The sequence below is a fragment of the Physella acuta genome, unplaced genomic scaffold (assembly GCF_028476545.2).
Source record: "Physella acuta isolate Inbredline_101_S28 unplaced genomic scaffold, ASM2847654v3 ptg001441l, whole genome shotgun sequence".
NCBI classification, from domain to species: Eukaryota; Metazoa; Mollusca; class Gastropoda; family Physidae; genus Physella; species Physella acuta.
The window spans coordinates 109,794-131,766 of NW_026732956.1; the positions used below are offsets into that span (position 1 = coordinate 109,794).

At 32.9% G+C, this 21,973-nt stretch overlaps 4 protein-coding genes across 8 annotated transcripts in view; 3 read left to right on the plus strand and 1 right to left on the minus strand.

The window, feature by feature from the left end:
• LOC131927825 (alpha-L-fucosidase) overlaps positions 1-2,263 on the plus strand; it is a 41,252-nt gene extending 38,989 nt beyond the window's left edge. For 2 of the 3 annotated variants that reach the window (XM_059283681.1, XM_059283679.1), the window contains exons 5-9: positions 59-189; positions 347-447; positions 731-863; positions 992-1,162; positions 1,576-2,263. In XM_059283681.1, the coding sequence (XP_059139664.1) occupies positions 59-189; positions 347-447; positions 731-863; positions 992-1,162; positions 1,576-1,828 (789 nt within the window). In that variant the 3' untranslated portion in view covers positions 1,829-2,263. The remainder of the gene's footprint in view (positions 1-58; positions 190-346; positions 448-730; positions 864-991; positions 1,163-1,575) is intronic. The other variant, XM_059283683.1, reaches the window with a different exon arrangement.
• Positions 2,264-4,118: 1,855 nt separating this feature from the next.
• Positions 4,119-9,169, plus strand: LOC131927857 (dehydrogenase/reductase SDR family member 7B). Its single transcript, XM_059283729.1, has 7 exons — positions 4,119-4,148; positions 6,432-6,580; positions 7,082-7,182; positions 7,603-7,822; positions 8,079-8,171; positions 8,409-8,561; positions 8,751-9,169. Exons 2-7 carry the CDS (start codon positions 6,433-6,435, stop codon positions 8,960-8,962), a joined length of 927 nt encoding a protein of 308 aa, XP_059139712.1. The 5' UTR covers positions 4,119-4,148; position 6,432; the 3' UTR covers positions 8,963-9,169.
• A 136-nt stretch (positions 9,170-9,305) lies between these two features.
• LOC131927858 (transmembrane protein 11-B, mitochondrial-like) lies at positions 9,306-12,467 on the minus strand. Its single transcript, XM_059283730.1, has 2 exons — positions 12,386-12,467; positions 9,306-10,485 (listed from the first exon to the last, which is right to left on the minus strand). Exon 2 carries the CDS (start codon positions 10,483-10,485, stop codon positions 9,988-9,990), a length of 498 nt encoding a protein of 165 aa, XP_059139713.1. The 5' UTR covers positions 12,386-12,467; the 3' UTR covers positions 9,306-9,987.
• Positions 12,468-12,552: 85 nt separating this feature from the next.
• LOC131927788 (vesicle-associated membrane protein 7) lies at positions 12,553-21,375 on the plus strand. 3 transcript variants are annotated; one of them, XM_059283610.1, is made up of 6 exons: positions 12,553-12,636; positions 19,576-19,722; positions 20,119-20,215; positions 20,363-20,464; positions 20,750-20,914; positions 21,094-21,375. In XM_059283610.1, the coding sequence occupies exons 2-6, from the start codon at positions 19,583-19,585 to the stop codon at positions 21,283-21,285; spliced, it is 696 nt and encodes a 231-aa protein (XP_059139593.1). In that variant the 5' UTR covers positions 12,553-12,636; positions 19,576-19,582; the 3' UTR covers positions 21,286-21,375. The 3 variants fall into 3 exon arrangements, with proteins under 3 accessions (XP_059139593.1, XP_059139594.1, XP_059139592.1); XM_059283611.1 differs by having other exon boundaries at positions 12,560-12,670; XM_059283609.1 differs by having other exon boundaries at positions 12,567-12,692.
• Positions 21,376-21,973: the final 598 nt, after the last annotated feature.

The window sequence follows — 21,973 nt, forward strand, 5'->3', positions numbered from 1 at the left end:
GATCTGTAATAATTGTATTGTGACTTAAGCTGTGAGCTATTCTCTACTTCCCCACCAGACCAAAACCCTGCCAGAACTATACGAGCTGGTCAACACCTACAGGCCAGACATCATCTGGTCAGATGGACCCAATGGACCAGACACATACTGGAACGCAACTCAATTCTTGGCCTGGCTATATAATGATAGGTGGGTCATTTTTTGTGGGTTTCCATTGCATTAAAATTTAATTCAGTCTTTATACTCAATATATTCATAAATCATGTAACCGCTTGGATAAGAACAAATAATTAAATTTCTTCTGTTAATGCTGGAAATGGTCGTTAATAACATTTTGTAATGTCAGCCCAGTTAAAGATGATGTTGTGACCAATGACCGGTGGGGAAACAATGGGATAATGTGTAAGCATGGAGGATATTACACCTGTGATGACCACTACAACCCAAGTAAGTTGATGACAGGGCTTTTATACACTGATTTGATTGTGGGGGGGGGGGGGGGTGGATGTATGTGTAACATTTAGTTCAAATTGAAAAAACTAACAAAATTTAAAGTTAACTAGAACTAGAATTGCAAGAATCAAATATGTGTTATAATATTATAAATATAATTGTAATTAATGACAAAGTGAAACATTGAAGTTTTAGACTGATAAGTGTGAGAGTAAATGTGTAAAAATATTTCTTTATTTTGATCACAGGTTACTCCTGTATTAAATTTTTCTTGTAGAAACACTTCAGGGTCACAAGTTTGAGGATCCAACAACAATGGACAAGAAGGCTTGGGAGTTTAGAAGGGATTTGAAGTTAAGTGATGTTCACACGATGGAGGAAGTTACAGCTTTGATTGCACAAGTTGTTAGGTCAGTATGGCAGGCATCCGTGTAGGTTTATGGTGCAGATAGTTTAAACTTATTGTACTTAACTAAACATTTGCAAACAATCCTGTAAAAAAATTGTGGCAAAAATTTGAGAATTTTTCTCCCCTCAGCTGTGGTGGGAATTTGTTGATCAATGTTGGACCAACCAAAGAGGGGACCATCCCTCCAATCTTTGAGGAGAGGCTGAGACAAATGGGAGAATGGCTGAAGGTCAATGGTGAGGGGATCTACGCCACCAAACCATGGAGTCACCAGAATGATTCTGTCAATGGAGATGTTTGGTGAGATTATTGTTTGCCAATTTGAACTGAGTTAAATTAAGTGTAAAAAAAGGTTTTGATTAAATGATTTAGAGTGCTTATTAATTATTATCAGTTGCCATAAAAAACTGCGTGGAACAGAGTAATTGAATGGTAGAACATACGACTGCTAACTCAAAAGCCTCAAGTGCTAATCTGGGTACAAATAAGTAGAATGTCCCTGAGTCCACCCAGCTCTGATGGGTACCTAACTCACATAAGGGAAAGTAAAGGTGACTAGGCATAGTGCTGACCACACTATCCCTTCTAATCCCAAGGTCACAGAAACAGGTGAACTATTCTTCACTAGCTCCATGGTCCATCTGGTTTGAAAGGGAACTTAACTTATAAAAAACTGCAGTATTGAAAACAAAATTTGAATGTTTTGCTTGCAGGTACACATCAAAAGAAACAGATGAAGGAACGGATGTTTACGCTGTGGTCTTGAAGTGGCCACGTACTCCAGTCTTGTTACTTGCTGACCCGGTCCCAACAGAGACCACAGTGGTCACATTGTTAGGCTACTCATCCAGTTTCCAGTGGAGTCACTCAGGCGCTGGGCTGGCCATTGTTATCCCACCCATACCCTTTAACCAAATGCCTTGCAAGTGGGCGTGGGTGTTTAAGTTGACAAATATTTGGAACTGAGGACCTGCTAAAACATTACAGCATAATATCTTGGTACATATTTAGAGATCTACAACTTACATCGACTTGCATTCTACAGGAATTGTGGTTTTATTTTTATTAATTGAACAGTAGTTATGAATGATCTGTATTTTACTTTATTGGTGTTTCTAGAGTTTATATCACCAGACTTTGTAAGTTAGACACTTCCTAGCAGAGCTAATCTATACAAACTCTGGTCACTGTTGGTGTTTTTTCTTTTGCTTTATTTTAGTTGTTTTTTTTATTCTCAGTGGGTTATTTTTAAATAATTTTTTAATACTTCATTCTGATTCTCAAAAGAAAATATGTATTTTTATCTTTTGAACATGCAAGCTATTTTTATTTGTGTTATGATGCATGCTTGACTAGGGCAATGGGTGCGCATGATTGATGGTGCGGCCATATATTGAACGAGTGAGTGTGTGACGCTGTACGCAAGAAAGTGACGTTTTAGTGTGAGTTCGTTGTTGCCGGGGAAAGAAGCTGAAGTTAGTCTTGTCCTGCTGCTCCACCAATGTTGTGTTCTATGTGTTCTATATGTGTACCACAGTTATGCAGTGAGAGGGTACAACTACCTGATCCAATACCATCTTTCCATATCACCACCATTTGATTATGTTTAGCTATCCTACAGTATATCTTGGGACACGACGACATCAACGCTACGAATGATTTAACAGAATGACATCGGTTACTAACTCTATTTATTGCACAATAAATAATGGGCATCGGACAGCTTGGACAAACGATACTACAACTAGACAACCTAACTCTAACATAACACGGACAAGACTAACTTCAGCTTCTTTCCCCGGCAACAACGAACTCACACTAAAACGTCACTTTCTTGCGTACAGCGTCACACACTCACTCGTTCAATATACGGCCGCACCATCAATCATGCGCACCCATTGCCCTAGTCAAGCATGCATCATAACAATTTGCATGGATTATATATACTACTATATATGTATGCACATTCCAGAAACATTTGTTTATGTACTCAAAAGCCTTCTTGCCTTAAAGATATGATGCACATCATTTGGTATTTTTTATTTTTTAAGTTACTTTACATAGTTGGTTTATGAACAAATTTTATTTTCTGCCTATTGTGACAGAAAGAGAAGAAATATTATTTGTTGCAATGTAATAGACTACATCTTCAAAGTATTTTAAAATACTATAGAAATCTGTGATTTCATGATAAACATTCTTTTTATTTGCCAATGTGTTAATAATATACTTATTATTAATAATCTTTTTGTACCTATATCAGTTTTTCAAAATAAATAATATTTACCTAATTTTTTGCTTTCATGGTGGTAATTTTAATTAATTTAAATAAACTATCTTTTAATGATGTGTGATAAGGGTAAATGACAGTGCTAGAACCAAAACCTGAAGATCATGGTGAAGGACAGCTAAAGAAAGCACCAGTGAATTAAGTTCACTGGTGAGGAAATGTTCTTGAAATAATTACATTATAAATAAGCGTGTGGTATCTAGCGCTAAATTAAATAATAAAAACTTAAAATCTACCTAATTCAATTATTTAATTATTATCCATTTAATTAAAAAATAAGTGTGTTCCATGTATGGTGTAAGGGAAGTAACAAATAGAAGTATTATCTTTTTAGTTTGGTAAGAGTTCCGTTTCTTTAAAAATAAAATAATTTAGTTTAAGCACTGAATATTATAATCATATTAAATTTTTTTGTAATTGAAAATGATTTTCAACTACAAAAGTATCACTACATGGACAATTTAATAGCAAAAACACAACTTAATTTTTTTTTAAATATGAAAGGGAAGAAAGTAAGACTTTATTATAGCTTCAAAAGTATTTACACTGTTGTGTCCCTTAGACCACAATTCAACTTTCAATAAATTTTATTGTTTAGGCAAATATTTGCAAACTATTGTAACATTATGCACTGCTAAAATTAATTTATACTACTTTTGGATTTCATCTCATCTAAGTAACATTTTCCTAAGAGACTTTAAAAAAATAACTACTACAAATGCACGTTGATTAATAGATTAAGGTAATAATGTCATTTGCAGATTTTCTCAAAAAAGATTCCCTAAATAAAAATATTAAATAAATTACTTTATGGTATTTTTTGACAGTAGAGTGCCATCAAGTAATGAAACGTGAAGGCCGATGCAGTTAAGCGTTCATATCTTTTTTTTTTTTATTCAAGAGTTTTGTTTCAGATTAAATGCGTTGTTTTTTTATTGTTTAATTTTTTAAAAACTTATATTAGATTTTGTTGCGGCTTTCGAAAGCATACCAAAGGTTAGAATCTAAAGTAAAAATATTTTAATGTAAATATTATATAGGCCATAGGCCGGCATAGGCCCATATATCATATAATTTATATTAGATTAATATAATACAGGGCACATGGCCTAAATTGCTCTATACCAGAGATGATAACATTTATAAACAAATAAGGATTTATAAATAATCTAATTATAATTATTTTAACTTTAGGGTTAGGCCTAATAATTAATAAAGTAGTATATACTCTAGATCTATATATTATATATATACAGCAGTGTTTGCTATATTTGTGTAAACAGCGACCATTTGTAAATTAGAGTGATTTCCCCTGAATCTTGCACTACAATCTTACCCAAAAAACTCAAAGAAGATGAAGCTTGGTTGCATCTGATGAAAACATCATTAGTCTTTAAAATAGTCTTTATTAAGATCTATTACTAAAAAGTTTTTATAAAATTGTTTAAAAACAGGTACAATAACCTTGAAACATTTTTGTAACTTTCAAAACATCCTCCTGAAAATGTGAAATAATTACTAAAATTTAATGAGTCACCTTTTTTTTCACATTACTAGTCTCAGTCGATTTTACGTGCCTAAAACGATAGATTACCAATTCTTGATCTCATACGTCAGTACCTGTCATAGATAAGTACTTATCAAGTAGGCCTACATTTAATCCATAAACTATTACACTATTATCAACCATAGCCCATCGCTTTTCAAAAACAAATTGTGTATTATTTATTAATAATTAAGATTTAAAGGGCATGAAAAAAAAGTGCATGTAACAATACTTCAATAGGATCATTAATAATATGCTACAACAATAATCATTATCACCACAGAGATCTAGATCTAACTAGATCTAGTTAATATTTATAATAAACTAAAAGAAAATTACTAATTACTAAACTTAAATAATAATAAATAACTAATTTAACTATCTTTTAGAAAATGCATTTTTGCAATCACTTTGTAAATTGTAAAACAGTAGACCTATAGCAAAAAGTTTATTTTTCTATTTTGTGTTTACTAACTTAACTAACTACTACAATCATGAAGAATTTAAGCATCATAGCTAGATCTGACTGTAAACAGTAGTTTTTTTTTCTAAAGAACTTTTTTTTAATGTTTTTTTTTTAATTTTCAAACAAACTTTGTCACAGGATCTGGAGTACCAAAATAACATTTAATTGCAAAAGGATGGATTATCATATAGTCTTAGCTATATTTATTTTTTATGGCATAAATTAATAAATAGGCCTAATAATAATAATTTTATGGCATTTACAAAAAAAACAGCATTTTTACTGATTTTACTTTCTCGTGCACAGAGTATAGAGGAAGTATTGTAAACGTGCACAAAAATCACATAAAATTGTGACAGTTTTCATCATTTTAACCTCAGTACTTCATCATATGTACGGAGTATAGAGGACTTATTTTAATCTTTGCAATTCTGTCCGTATGTCTGTGTATGTGTGTGTGTGTCTGTAAACATAATTTGAATACCATTACAGCTAGGTTGATGAAATTTCATATCCAAGTATTATATCAAATTTGTAGTGCTGTTTCAACTTTTCAGTGATTTCCGGAAGTGGAACTTATTCTGCTTTTGGTTTTTTAAAAGTCTATAACTTGACTACTATTTCAGATAGATAAACCAACTTTCACAAATAAGAAAAAGATATAATTCTCTGCCTTCTTTCAAATTTTGAGTAATTTCCGTTGCCAGGAAGTAGTAATTTACGCTATATCTGATTTCTCAAAAAACGCATGTGAATTTATAAAGTACTAATAATATTCCACACTATTATTTTTTATACACAGATTGTTATGTGTTCACTTGGTGCGCAATTCTTTTTTCAGTGAGATTCTACTATATTTTAAAAAGTTTAAGTAATTAAAAATGGATTAAAAATCATGTCTATAACCAGAGTTGCCATCCCCCATAGTGTTATATAAGTATAAGAATATTTGAGAAAGTTTAGGGAAGATCACTCCCGGTTTATTTTTTTAGTTCAGTTTTACATCATATCAATATGTTTAGACTAAAATGTTACATTTTATTTTTACTGTGGATTTCCCAGCCGTTTGTATAAATTATGCCACATTTTCTGTTTTAATCTTATAAAATTTGTTACAAGTTAAAAAATTAATAGACTTGAGCATATTAATACTAATCAGGATTTTCAGGTAAATTTAAAATGTATTATTGTGGTTGTCACAATTTTTAATATTATAATAAAAATTATTACTTATATAGTAGGCCTGATAGAAAATTGTTTTTGACAGAATGTCGGACAACACTACTCTTTGGACAGTGATTGGTCTCCCTTTAGGGTTGCTGTCACTGATTGGCTATTTGTACAGGAGGAGAAAAAAAGTAGATGTGAAGAACAAAGTTGTTTTAATAACTGGGGCCTCATCTGGATTAGGAGAAGGTATTTTTGTGATCTTCTGCTCCCAGTAACAAATGTATGATAGATAAATATTAGTCTAAAAGTTTGTGTGTAACACTGACAGCTATAGGTAACTATATAAAATGTGAAGGTATTAATATTTTGTTCCAGGGAATTGAGTTCCTATTTCATTATTTCAAAATATTTAAGTCTCCATATTTTCATTTTAAAGAAGCTTTTACTATTGTACAAATACATCAAAGTATTTCTTTTTTTTTTGTAACTAAAATGTGATAGTAATTTAGTATCAAAGAAACTTTTTAATTATTTATTTTTAAATGATTTTAACTTTGTCCTGTATTTAACTAGAAATTTTGTAAACCAGAACAGTAAACTCCATTTTAAATAGTGCCATTATGATAGTTTTTCACTAATTTTTAAAAATACTCTTCTGCATTAAATGTACTCAATTGCTTTGATTTTCATGTTTTAATTCTATAATTATATAAAATGATACATGCAACTTTCAATACATTAAATTAGCTTGTGCTGAGGTATTTTTCAACGCTGGCTGTAAACTAATTCTGTCTGGCCGAAATCTTGAAAAGTTGACAGAGGTTAAGGAGAGACTTATAAAAAATAAGGTATTTAAACTTAAACGCATTTTGAAAAGGGAGTAAACTATGTTAATTAATGTCCTACAACCCTGTATCAAGAACATCTGTGTGGTGTTGTAATAAAATGCTTACAATAATGACCAGATATGGAAAAGGAGCAAGAACAAAAGTTGCATTAATTCATAGAAAATTAAAATATATCATGACTATGTTGTGTGTACGTATATGGCTGTATAATTACACATATGCATGTGCATAATCATATGTATATTTATATGTTTATATTGTAACCAGCTGGAAAAAACTGCAGACAATTGTTTTAAAACTTCCGATTTTTTCCCATTTTATTGTAAATTGATTTTATTGAGAATAATTATCATCAAATTTAAAAACGACACATTATGAGTGCAGTGTATTTCAAACAGTTAAAAGAACATTATTTTTCAGAAAGCCAATGCAAACACTCCAGCACTTGTGGTCCTAGATCTGGAAAACTTTCCCAGCATCCCTAGTAAAGTAGATGAGGCAGTTTCTGCCTTTGGTCACATTGATATCCTCATTAATAATGCTGGTATGAGCTACAGAGGTCAAGTAATAGACACCAAATTGGATGTTGATATGAAACTCATGGCTGTAAATTTCTTTGGTCATATTGAAATTACTAAAGGTAACTATAGTATGCAATACTGTAGCTATTTAAAATTAGCTCTGCTGTTTTTAGGTTCAAAACTATTGATAGGTATCAATCTAAAGATGGATAAATATATCATAACAAATTAAATTCTGTTAGTTATATATTTGTTAATATTATCTAATAATTAAAAGTTTTCTTTATTTTAGAGAAATTCATATTATTAATTTTTTTAATTATGCCAATTGTGTTATCTAATTTATTGCTTTTAAAATAACTCATGTAAATTTAGCTGTTGCACATCAGATGATAAAACAAGGTGAAGGTCAAATACTGACAGTGAGCAGTTTGCAAGGAAGATTAGCTATTCCCCATAGATCTGCCTGTGAGTTACCCTAGCATTTAGCTCTATAACACTCATGTATCTTGTGAAAGAATAGCTAATGATACAGTGATGTTGGTCATAAAAGATTAATGTAAAAATTATAGATATTTTTAGTAAGAGAATTTTTTGTTTGTGCAAATTCTTATCTCTCATATAATTTTCCTCAATAATTTGCTGTTTCATGAATGCATGTAGAGGTAAAACAATTATAAGCTTACATACTATACCACTCAACAGATACAGCATCCAAACATGCAATCCAAGCCTATTTTGACAGCTTAAGAGCAGAGTTGTCAGGTTATAATATCAACGTTTGTGTTGTTAGCCCACATTATATCAGCACCAACCTTTCCCTAAATGCTGTTACAAGCGATGGATCAGTATATGGCAGTAAGTCTGTTTTAGTCTTTTAAAAAACAATTTAAGTTACTTTACCTAAGGCATACCAAGATTAAAACCATTGGTAATATTATTTTTTAAAGGTTGCAATGCCAGAAGACTACACATTTTTAAACAATTGTAAATTGAATTGAATAGAAAATTTTAATCAAGTAATTTCTTGTATCTTTTACACTTCAGAAATGGACAAAACCACCCAGTCAGGATTAAAACCAGAATACGTGGCCAACCAAATCCTGTACTGTATAACCCACAAACAATCAGAGCTGACTTTGGCACCTCTTTATGTTCGCTTGGTTATTGGGTTACGAGTTCTGGCACCATGGTTGTACTTTAAAATTATGGAACACAGAGCAAAGAAAGAACAATCTTTAAGTAACAAAAAAGACTAAATTGCACTGTGGACTAGTCTAGAGGATCACACATGACTGAGAAGTGAAACTTTGACGACAGAACTATAAGTTTCTGAGCAGCAGCTTTTCAATTAGAAATATGTTTGTAAAATATCTTGTATTTTTGTGTGCTCACTAGATAGTGTTTGCTGTACCATATTTTAATATCTTTATACAGTGTCAAATTGCATTAAAATGTACATTGTTTAAAATGTACATTGGTTAAATTGTGGAGAACAAACTTTTTTATAAATAAATATTAAAACTATTGATGTTTATTGTATGTCTATTGCCCTGTGTCTCAGCTTATTTTGCATCACAAACCTTTGACTGGAAGATGTTTGTTAGCCTTCAAGACAAAACATAGAAGTTGGCTAAGAAGTTAACTTTATTTTATCCTAGTACATGTGAACTCATAAAACAATTTTAAAAATGTAGGCTATGTGTTTAGTCAATTATGTTATATACATTTTATTTAACACATGAACCTAGACATGTCACATAATTAAAATTATTTGTTCATACAATCAAACATAAAGTAACAGATTTTACTAACAGGTCCAGTAATATACATGAAGGCAACACAATTGACATAATAAACCTCAAATATTTCTTAAGTCCAAGAATATAAAAAGATACTATACACATTTAAAAGTTAACAGTTATTCCTATATCAGCCAGAAAATGTAAGAACACATCAGGGCTACCAACATAATGTCACTTATGACTTATATAATTACAGTACAGTATGAAAAATCCTTTGTATAATAATTAGAGCACCAATTAGAAGTCACTGTTTTATTGATTTTTACAGATAATACTTTAAATATATACCTTACTAAGATCAGTAAAGATATATAAACTTATATATGGAACCTTACAGTGAAGATTATTTGGAACAGAGTTTTTAACATGCTTTTTTTTCATATATTTAAACCTACAAAACTACTGGTGTGGTATAATAAGTTTTTTTAGGATAGTAGTAGTACAATTAACATCCACTAAAGTAATTCATTCTAATTTTGCTACGAATGCCATTTATAAATTTTATACAAACAGAAAGAACCAGCAGCTATTGCTAAGATATTTTGAAGAACTTTTCTTCGATAATCATCTTTTCTGACTAACACTACAGGGGTAGTTGTTGTTAAAGAATGGAGTGGAATTTTGGGTACTTTCATGAGATCATACTCGACTTGATATTTACAGCATGGGTCAAACTGCCATGATATAGCATACACACCAGCACAAACTACACTTGTGAATCCCATGGGTAAGAACACAATCCCTCGATTAGGCCAGAATAAGCCACCAACAAGACATCCCACACCAGACAAAACAGCTGTTTTGTGGAGACAGTTTCCGCATGCTATCCATCTGGCTGTGTCTTCTCCCAGTCTTGCTGGCTCAACAATTATTGTCTGAGCTTTAGTTTCCAGTGCTCTGTCCAGCTCCACTTCAAATTCTTCTGTTGAGTATTCATGCTCATAGATTTCTCGAATGATGGCAAAGTCTTGTGTCATCTGTAAACAAAGTAAGTAAAGGATATTTTTACAAATAGTAAAGCAATACAGGTCATTTGATATTTTATGTTTTGTCAATTTTACTTGTCAAATTTACGTTAAATGCTGTACTGATGCAAAATAGTTTGCAGTTCCAGTATTATAAAAAGTCAAACAATATGAAAATGTAATGATTTGTTTTTTTAATTACACTTTACAGTATCAACCATATACAGCTGATTTTCTTTAGAGCAATACTCATTTTAGAAATTTTAACTTTAATGGAAGTGGATATAAAAGTGTAATTTGTTTGTTTTTAAAAGTATTGAAAAAATATAAAATACTTGCAGGACATTAAAGTAAAAATATTTTAAAATTTATATTTAACATAAAAACAAATCAATGACAACCTAAAAAAATAAAGTAAACTACTTTAAATAATATCTTTGAAATAATTTAGTTTCAGCATCCTAACCATTTTCTGCTTGTTGAAGATTGTCAGTACAAATACAAAGTTTTTATATCCTTTTTAAAATTGTACTTCATAACCTAATTAATAATTATCTGCTTCTGCTGGGGGGAGGGGGGGGGGGGGGGGAGTTAAGAAATGTAGGTATATAATAATATTCACCAGTTAGGCCTATTAACTAGTATTTCACTTTTAATTTTCTTTTTTGAACACATTTTTCTATGTTTATGATACTGATAGAGCAATTAGAGTATGGTATGTATGTATGCCTAGTTTTGATCAGTTGATGCAATGACTGGTAGTCACTAGTACTAGTTCAGTTGACTTCATTCATGAAAAGAAAGGTGGCTATTATTGTAGACTCTATTCTCTATGGGGGTCAGAGTGGCTGCTAACCCGAAAGTCCCAAGGTCAAACTCTCAGACAGATGAGGCTCGTTAGCTGGGGACAGAAACCCATCTAGGATGGGAAAACTCCTAAATCAAACAGGAGTGGAGCCCATTAGGCAATAGGTTTACCAAGGTTGTTTTTTTCGGCAGCTCCTGTGACACTGCTGATTTCAAGTTGTACAGGTAACATCCTGTCCCTTGGATCCATCACCTGTGTGGAGAGAGGGGCCCTGATATAAAGGCGACATTTGGACCTTCTCATTTTACTCGCCAGGCATTGTGTTTTGAATCCCAATTCACAATCATCCAATGGTCTACCAGCTTATGGACCCAAATTTTTATAATTATACTCACCCTACATAGTACAGACTATACTATAGTCTATACTATATTTAAATTCTGGCATAGTTCTGGTCACATTATTTTTTATATCATCATAGGGGTCATAGAAACAGGTTAAACTTAATCTTAATTCTTATCCATAGCAACAACCATGGTGAGTGGACGAGTTACTAGATTTCTAGAGGAGGTCTAGGGGGAACTTTTACTTGATTCTTTATCAACTTTTATTTTACTGAGACTAACTACTTCTAACAAATCATCACATATCAAAGAAAAGAACTGACTTTTCACTATGTGACTTTGAAAACTACACACAGATTCTTAGTAGATCTAGTAGTTAGTAGTGTGACAGTAGTGTCACACACAAATGGCCTAAATGGCAGATCTAGATTAAAAAGAAAACTAACTGCTGAACTGACTAATTCATTCCATTCAACAACAAATTCTCTAAAAGAATCTAGATCTATGAATGGACCAATGGCAATGACTCGGCAATGAGACTTCTTTCACTCTTCAATGAGTGTCAATGACAACTTTAACTTAAAACACTGTGACAAGAAACGTGCACTGATTTGTTGTGTTGAGTGTTGATTTGCTAGAATCTAGCTGGAGCTGATAGATCTAGATTTAGACATAGATCTAGATCTTAAGGTTTACTGTTAATCTCATGAAACATATTTCGTAACTTAAAATATCTTTATTAGATCTAAAAAGGAATTACTTGAGTGATTAGCTGCAGTAGTTTATGTTGAATGTTGTTAATAGTTAATAGTTACATATGATATTTTTCCAACAGTTTTGACTTATCTGGTTAAAATAAGTTTCTTTTCAAAAGAGTGGTACATTCGTATTTTTTTTTGTTTTGTTTAAAGGGAAGCCACTGTAAATATTTCATCCTAAGTTCACGCCCCCTTTGTTACGAGGAAGAAAGCTGTAAACATTGAACATTGGTTTGTCACGCCATTGAAATTGGTGTGTAGTTACTTTACTGATTACATTTTAAAAAGTAATCAATTGATCTTTCATATGTAAATTGTTTTGTTTATCTTTATACGATCTAGAATATAGACTTGATATAGGCAAGACTGACTGTGAGACAGAGTGACAGTGAAGTGACAGACAGAGTGAGAGTCTACTCTAGTGATCTAGTAATCTAGTGTAACTCTAGCTAGAAGATAAGAAATCTAGATTGTAGATTACTAAGACTTAGATTCTAGATCCAACTTTCTTAGTTTTACTTACGCACACTCACACTGACTTACACTCAATAATACACTGTCACTGACTTATTTTTATTTTTTATTAGTAGATCTAGAATGTACTAGTTACTAAAACTAACTAACTAGTCTTATTCACTATTCACTAGTATTCACTGTATTCACTAGTATTCAGTGACTCAGTCTTATTGTTATTATTTACAGTAACAGAATTAACTAGATCTAAGTAATAGGCCTAAATTAATTAATTATCATTAGGGTAAAGGAGGGCGTTAAGAGCCACACTTTTTAGTACCTGTACATTTTTAAAGATTTCTACTAATCTAAAAAAATTTTAGTATTGAAAATATGGCAAAATTATTTTAACATATCTTACACAATACAAAAATAATAACAAAGTCTATTAAATATACTTTAAATGGGTTTAATTGAACATTTATTGTCATACCCCCGAAATCAGCATTTGGGGTGAAAGGAGCCGGGCAATGGGGCAATAAGTATTATCTCCGAGTTTAGACTAACTCCGAAATAAAAATAATTAATTTCTAACCCCAAAATAGTTAATGCTGTGTACACACACTTTAACTGATACTAGCTAACACAAGGCCCCAGTGGGTCTGGTCCAGTGTTCCCTCTAAGCTGCGCGGCTGCGCGGCCGCGCAGCACTTTCAAATGTGCCGCGCAGACATTTTCTGATGCCGCGCACAGATTATCAGAACGTCGGGCAAGCCTGATTCACTAAAAAAATTGAATTAAGCGACATTTTTAGTACCTGTTTTGTTAAACGAACAGTCTTTGTGTTTTGAGGCCTCGACCAAACTGATACTTAAAGCTTGTGACCCCTGGGGAGGGGGTGACCTCGGTTGTCATACCACAGGTCTAGTTAATGACTTAACTCTCAACTGAGCGGGGCGGGTACCGATGTGATGTCTGGGTGACACTCCCTCTGCTTGATTTAATGGTTTACCCCAAAACTGACCGTAAAAGGGATTGTGGCTAGTAGCTGACCATGCAAGGTTTTATTTTCTATTGTCACTGCCTCCCCCATCTCCCAACCCCACCCACCTCCTTGATACTATGACGGTTTATTCAAGTCAGATGCAAATTCTAGGTTACTTAACTTAAGGTGGATGTGTTTTACTCTGTTTGGTTTAAGGATTTATATACTGTATATCCAATTCTTGGGATTATTACGTGCACCTGGATCGAACTGTTTCAGTATTCAAAGACTGGTTTAGTAAATAAGGAATATAAGTTTACTACTCAGTGCTTTTTGAAAATGTTGAAAAGAAAAATGTGTGTAACAAGCGGTAAAACAATGCAGCAAAAAAAAAAAGCGAGAGATTCGTTTAAACTGGAATGGCTCAAAGTTAAAGTAACAACCGATACGCCAGATTCTAAGAATGTTTCAGTTGAATTAGGAAGCATCTATGAATATTTAGATGAGATTGGACTGAAGTGGGCTTCAGTGATTGGACTGTGCTGCTAGTACTTGTAACAAAACCAACAAAGACAACGAATTTGTCACAGGAAAGCGTTGGGAATCATGGAAGATTGACTACTGTAAACGTCATTTATTGTCTCGTGTTCACGTAGAAAATGTTGCGATTTTGTACACCCGCTCAAATGGGACTGGTCTCAAACGTCTGCTGGTTGAAACTAACACTGAGCGAGAAGAACGAATTGAACAAAATGAGCGCCAGCGTTCAAACGAGGATCAAGTTCGAATCCTAATGGATAATGTTCTTCTCGCCATTAGGATGAACGCCTCGATGCTGTCGGTACAACTGATTCATAACCACATGGTGAAGTATGTTTCTATACCAGACAGTTGGCAGAACTTCGAATAGCATCGTTCCACACGCTTATAGTTGATGAAAGTACTGACATAACAGTACATAAAATGCTAATCTTTTATTTTAAATTTCGTCCAGTCAATTATTTATTCTACAAAACCGTTTTTGGTGGAATAATTCAGCTTACCGCATGTGATGCCTCAGCTCTGGAGGCAGCCATAACACAGTACTACACTGAACATCAACTTGACATGAACCGCTTGGTAATGATAACATCAGACGGGGCATCGGTTATGTTAGGCCGTAGGAAGGGATTAGCTGCTTTACTGAAGGCTAAGGTCCCCCATCTTGTTGAACAGCACTGTGTTGCTCATCGATAAGACTTGGCACTTTCTGATGCTTGGAAAGATGTTAATTTGTTTAAAAATATTGAGGTTCTCTTACGCAGTTTACATTTTATTTAGTCGATCTTCGGTTAAAAAGGGCGCACTTGAAGAATTGGCCAAGATGCATGATATGGATGTAATTTCTTTTCGACCAATTCATGAAGTTCGTTGGTTGTCACGTCACTTTGCTGTCAGTGCTTTGGTTAGAAATCTTGATGTTTTAGCTGCCTACTGTGAAGAACAAGTCCAAGACTGCAATGATCCTGTTTGTTGTTATGTTTTGAGATCATTAAGAGATCCCCTGTATCAAGTTGCGCTTTATACCGTTAATGATGTATTAACTGAATTAGCTAATCTATCAATGTTGTTGCAGCGAAGTAATTTATCATCTATTGAAGCACATCAATTTTGCATTTCTAAAATACGCAAATTAGAAGCACAATACCTGAGTGAAGATGTATATTGGAATGATAAAGCCAAGAAAATTTTGAATGAAAACGTAGGAATCGACACAAGACAAATCACGCAGTTTATACGATAGGTCTGCGATCATTTAAATGTAAGGTTTCCAGGAGATGAACTGCAGTTTTCTTCAGCTTTGGATCATACTGGTTTTAAAAAATTGTGCATTTGAGTTTGCGTCAAAGAGATCAAACAACTGTGCGTTAAGTGCAAAGACTTGTTACAAACAACAAATGAAGAGTCATTTATCACGCAATACAATGACTTCAAATTTCAGATCAGTGAAAAACTCAAATCAGGTTCAGTAAATTCACTAACTGAAATCGCAGGAGTTACTTTAAACGATGAACAATTTAGCTCATTGGCAAAGTTAATTAACATATGCTGTACTTTTCAAGCATTCAGCGCTGATTGCGAGCGAGGTTTTAGTCTTATGAACAGCATTAAAGTGCAAGCACGAAATAGACTTGAAGTCACACATTTGGAGAATCTAATGCGAATTAAATTATATCTAAATGCTGGAGAGGATGTGGATTTAAACAAAGCATATAAGGTGTGGAAGCAAGGCAAGGTTAGACGCGAGAAATTGCAATAAATGCCCCTGAAAGGTTAGCTAATTTTGTTTTCAAGTCAGCTTTTTAAAATGGTTTACATGTTAAACTGTTGTATTTGTATTACCGTTATGGTATTAACATTATTAACATATGATTGCATTACACTAACATAGTAAGTCGACCATATAACATGTTGTCTAAGTATAACTCTGAAAGTTTCTGTTGTGTATTTTATTTTATTTTGATGGGATTCGTATCTTCTTTTAATTGCATACGTTTCACTAGTCCTACACATTATACTATTAATTTATATCAAAATGCATGCCTTCATTACTCTGCTTAATTGCAAGCCTAAACATACATATAAAGTTGCCCAAGTCATTTTTAGCACCGCGCACACAACATATTTTTTGCACACACACTCTGGGTCCTTAGAGGGAACATTGGTCTGGTCTACAATTGATACAATTGCAGTTGTACATAGGGCCTACAGTCTAGTAGTTTACAGTAGGCACATTAGTATGCCTAGTGTGTAGCTAGTATACTAGTGTGTAGCTGTCCAGAGTTAACATTCTTGTATAAAAAAAGGGGTGGTACTAACTAATCTGCCTTAATGCTTTCCCCTGATAAGCCATGTGTGCTATACATTACATAACATGACATGGAGGTGAGAAATGTTGAGGGGAGAGCAGTGGTACTGGTTTCCCCTTTGTTCTCCTTGCTGGACCCTGAGGGCCATAAATTACATAAGGAGAAGCTATCTCTGGTTGGCTGAGATCTAAGGACTAAGTCCATGTTACCTACAAAGAGATGAAGTTTTATGGTGGGTTAGATACAGGTGGGGTCTGGCTATCATGGAGGTGAGAAATTGTGAGGGGAGAGCAGTGGTACTGATTCCTCTTTGGTCTCCACCCTGCTAGACCATGAAGGTCATATATTACATAACATGCCACCCCAGATTGTCTGAGATCTGTAACTGTAATCCATGTTACCTACAAAGAGATGAAGTTTTATGGTGGGCCAGAAACTGGTGGGGGCTGTGTATCATGGGGGTAAGGAATTGTAAGGGGGGGGGGGGCAGTGATATTAGTGTGCCTGTTTACTTCCCTGCTGGACCTTGAGGGTCATAAATTACATAACATACCACCCCAGATTGGCTGAGACCTAAGAACATTTATTCCTGTTATCTACAAAGAGATTAGAAGTTTTATGGTTGGTTAGAAACAGGTGGGGGCCGAGTCGGCTGTATTGCCCTTTAGTGGTAATAAGTATGTGTACCATTTTAAAAATTACCTGGCTAACATCAGATGGCTGAATTTTTACTTTTTGGCAGGTTAGAATTGTATTTCTATCATTTAGACACAAGTCTGTTTAACAATTAATACATTTTGTGTTAACTATTCCTAAACCAATGTCATATTCAATGGTCTAATAAATGAGAAACTTGCACATAGGGTATCAAGAGCCACATAACAGTATCTGTTATAACTTTTCTGAACAGGCAAGCTAGTGGACAAAATTAATGTATTCATGTAGATTTAGTTATTATCTAGCAAATAAAACCATTATGGTAATGATCAGTCAAGTTTTACTTTGATAATGATAAAAACTTTATAGCATGGTAAAATGGGACAAATGTCGGCCATTTTGTTTTGGCACCAATAATCACTGTGCAAAAAAAATTCACCAAAATAAAACTATTCTAGCCATAGCTATAAAAATAGTGTTAAAATGAACAACAACCAATGCTCTAATACAGGAACAAAGAATGGGCTTGAAAAACTCATTTGGTTTATTACAAAGTGAAGTTTCCCAAGTTATGTCTATTTGGAAAAAAAGTTCACAAAATGGTTTTATGGAGATGAGAAATTTTAGGGAAAGAGCAGTGGGATTAAATCCTGTCTCATCCTCTCCCTATAGGACCAAGTGGGTCATAAATTACATAAAATGAATCCTCTGCTTCTCTGTTATCAAAGAACAGTAGTGGTTGTTACCTCAGAAGTAGATTAGCAGTGTTATTGGGGGTTTTGTGGGGGTGGGGTGTTGATTGGGGCTTAATACCACACGGCTCTTAACGCCCTCCTTTACCCTAGGCCTAATAAATAAGGCCTACTACTACTAGTAGTGTACTCATTAGTAAAGATTCCTTTTTAACTTTAGACCTAACAATCCATTGGCCATTGGGCAGATGAAGTGGAGTTCGTATGTATAGGCCTATAGTATATATTTCTTGACCTCGGCATATAAAGGGATAATGTGGTCAGTGCAATGCCCAGCTGCCTTTACTTTACCTAATGTGACTTCGGCACCCATCAGAGTTGGGTAAACTCAGGGACGTTCCACTAATTTGAACCCGGATTCAAACTCAAAACTATTGGGCTAGCAATCTAGCGCTCCACCGCTAGGCCACACCGTCCCTTGATTAGTTAGACCCCCCTTTATAATTTCTAATATTTCATTTCTTAACTACTAAACTTACTTAACTTTCCACTTATAATTCTTTATCTTATCACCAGGCTAGGCCTAACTTTTTTTGTTACTTTGTTTTATGTCTTTATTCTTACTCTTGAAATAAATTACTCAACTGTAACTGATGTTTTATAAGACCATATGCCAAATGGTGATAGATCTAGATCCAGTTATTCTAGTAATAAGTTACCAATCCTAAGTATCATACCTGATAGAAGATAGATCTAGATAATCTAGTAACAGAGTTAGTAGAAGTTATAACACAAGAAACAAAACTCCCTAACCTTCTTCCCCGGCAACAATGATCCTATACTGAAACGTCACACTATTGCATATCGCGTCACCATGCCATGCATTCATTATGTCTTTCACATCAATATTCGTTCACACCAACATGCCTGATCAAACACACATCATAACACCTAGAACTTACTGTACTTACCACTTAGTTCTTAGTGTAGGCCTACTACTAACTAGATCTAGTAGTAGTTGTAGTTGCTTTACTACTATATCTTATACAGTTACTAGCAGTAGTAGTAAGTTAGTGATTTATATATTATATAAATGATTAAGACCAATTTAATAATTATTTATAGTAGGCCCTAATTAGTATCTAGGCCTATATTTGTTCTGACAGTCAGACTGGATAGAGGTATATCTGGCCTCTATAAGTGATTCCCAGTCAACTGGAGATTTTTTTAATTTATTATTATAGTAAAGCTCTGTAAGATTATATTTAGTAGAAACGACATAGCAATGGTTATACTATACCTATTAAATATTTGTGCCACTTAATTTTGCCTCACATTTATAGATTAAGTTAGGACAGTTAGTTTACTTTTCATATTGCTGAAATTAACATAACAGTTATTAAGAAACATAATCAAAGTCTCAAGGCCTAATACATCTTTTAATTCACATAGACCTATCCTTATAAATTAATTATAATAGCAGTTATTTATTAATTTTGTTTTGCATGTTATTAACCTTACTAATAGACCACTATCACTTTATATTTTTCATTTAGATTAATCATGACAATCCAATATGGCTGTATTGCAAGAGGTACAAGTGTCCTTTGCTCAAGTGGGCCAGGAAATTTTACAGAGACAGTTCTGTCAATGCTTCCTAATATTCCACCAATAGATGGGAAAAAGACCTACACTTCTAACAAGTAGGCTATAATTTTTTTTTTTTTAAATTCATTTAATGGGTACATTCCTGTCACAATCCAGAGACTATTAAGTTCGTAAAGTTGGAACTAATGTTATTGTCCAGGATGATGACTAGGTTTGGGTTTAGTTAACATCCAGTGTCACCAATGCTAAATTCTGAGTATCTTAATGTTTCTCAGCCTCTAATTAAACAAGAAAGTATGCTTTTAAATTGATCCATAAAACACAAATTTAATTATATTTTCAACTAATGCTTTTGCATTATTATTTGTAAAATTTTGTAATGCTTGTCTAGTATAAAAAATTTGGTAATGGTATACTCATTAATAAATATGCCTCTTCTCATTGATTCTACTCTAATCTTAAAAATGTATTCATTGACTTTCATATTGCAGTTATGAGTTTCACTGCCTTATTGAGAATGGCCTTTTGTACATGTGTGCTACAAATAGTGGTGTTAACAAACAGCAGCCATATGGCTTTTTAAATGAGGTTAGTTTTTAACATATTTTCAAAGGAGAGAGTTGTATTCATCATTCATTATACTAATCCAAATACCTGTAAAAATTTGAATTAGATTTAACCTGCTCCAGTTACATGTTGTTTTTATATTGTATCTTCAATTCTTTTTTTTTATAGATCAAGCGCAGACTCCAGACTGATGGATTAACAGGCAATGCTATGACTGCAAGCTCTGGAGGTCTTGATGGAGAATTTAGCTTTGTATTATCACAGCTGATTGTAAGGAATCACCAAAAATCATTGGTTTAAGTTTCGCTTGAGAGAATGTTATAAATATTGAAAGACAAGGAAGAACTAGTTTTAGCTGGCTTTTATAAGCACAATTTTATTTTAAGTAAATCTGAGTTATTAGAAAAGTTCTATAATTTTGTAAATGATTTAATTACAGCATAATTTAATTGTCAAAAAAATTGAAGCACCTTGTTATTTATGGATTATGTTGTTGATTTGTTTATTATTATATCTATTCCATGATTTAATTCTAAAGAAATTTTTAATTACCAGAAAAAGTACTCTCAACCTGGAGCTGGTGCCAGTAGCGCTGTTGCTACAGTGCAAGCACAAGTTGAAGAGGTCAAAGGTGTAATGTCACAAAACATTGAAAGAGTCTTACAAAGGGGAGACAAGCTAGAAGATTTGATGGATAAAACTGAAGAGCTAGAAGCAGGGGTAAACCTTTTTTTTTTCTTCAAAATTTAACTTCTCCCAGTAAATGCCTTAAAATATTGACTTCTTCTTCAGTTTAAAAAAAAAAAAGATTTAATACCTCAGAACCATTAATTAAATAATAAAAAAAAAAAAATACATGGCAAAATGTTTTTGAAAATGTATGTTTAATTATTTTACAGGCAGCCTCTTTCCAGAAAACAGCAAAGAAAATACAGAAGCGTTACTGGTGGCGCAACAAGAAAATGACAATAATTCTTGTTATTGTTGCGCTCGTCGTTGTTCTGATCATTACACTCATTATCCTTTTCTCCACCCATGTCCTGCCACCCAAAAGTGATGATGATTCCAAAACTACAGTGAAGCCCAATTGATGTATATGTGTCATTATAGTATTCTTATGTGTTTTTTTACATGTTATGCTCAACTCCTTTCCCCATATGTATATATAAATAGATATATATATATATATATATATATATATATATATATATATATATATATATATATATATATATATAAATATAACATCATAGGGGGAAAGGTAACATTTCTTTAAAACAACTGCTGTTGAAAGTTTTGATATAATAATTTTATTAAAGTTTTTATGCTTTTTTTTTTTACAAAAAAAAATTGTTTAAATATTTTAATGAAGCAGTACAAAGACAAAGATTTGTTTAAGATAAAATAACTTTACTAGTTTATTATGTTGATCTTCAGTTCAATTAATATTTCATCAGTAGATATACAAGTTTTAAACTGCCATTGCCCTGGCTCAGAAACTGCTCTTACAGTGTTTTTCCTTATAGTTAGTGCACAAAAACATGTATGTGCCATTCTTTTTTTTTACCCATTTTAAAGCCAGAAGTAATAATAAAATTTTGAGGCTATGATCAGGGAATTGTTTCTGTTGTTGAAAAGAAATAAATTAACCAATATAGGATGAGGTTGTTCTTTTTTAAATGTATCAATCAAGGTTATGGAGTTTAATTTGTAATTATAACATTATTTTCTTACAAATAAGTTAAAAAGCATATCGTAATATTTTTTACCCTTGTGTGG

What these genes read in the sequence shown, in the direction of transcription:
- LOC131927857 (XM_059283729.1), top strand. Translation starts at nt 6,433, where the DNA reads ATGTCGGACAACACTACTCTTTGGACAGTGATTGGTCTCCCTTTAGGG. An exon ending in TCATATTGAAATTACTAAAG is followed by an intron (nt 7,823 to 8,078) that starts GTAACTATAGTA and finishes ATGTAAATTTAG; the next exon opens with CTGTTGCACATCAGATGATA. An exon ending in CGATGGATCAGTATATGGCA is followed by an intron (nt 8,562 to 8,750) that starts GTAAGTCTGTTT and finishes TTTACACTTCAG; the next exon opens with AAATGGACAAAACCACCCAG.
- LOC131927788 (XM_059283610.1), top strand. Translation starts at nt 19,583, where the DNA reads ATGACAATCCAATATGGCTGTATTGCAAGAGGTACAAGTGTCCTTTGC. An exon ending in TTGTATTATCACAGCTGATT is followed by an intron (nt 20,465 to 20,749) that starts GTAAGGAATCAC and finishes TTTAATTACCAG; the next exon opens with AAAAAGTACTCTCAACCTGG. An exon ending in CTGAAGAGCTAGAAGCAGGG is followed by an intron (nt 20,915 to 21,093) that starts GTAAACCTTTTT and finishes ATTATTTTACAG; the next exon opens with GCAGCCTCTTTCCAGAAAAC.
- LOC131927858 (XM_059283730.1), bottom strand. Translation starts at nt 10,485, where the DNA reads ATGACACAAGACTTTGCCATCATTCGAGAAATCTATGAGCATGAATAC.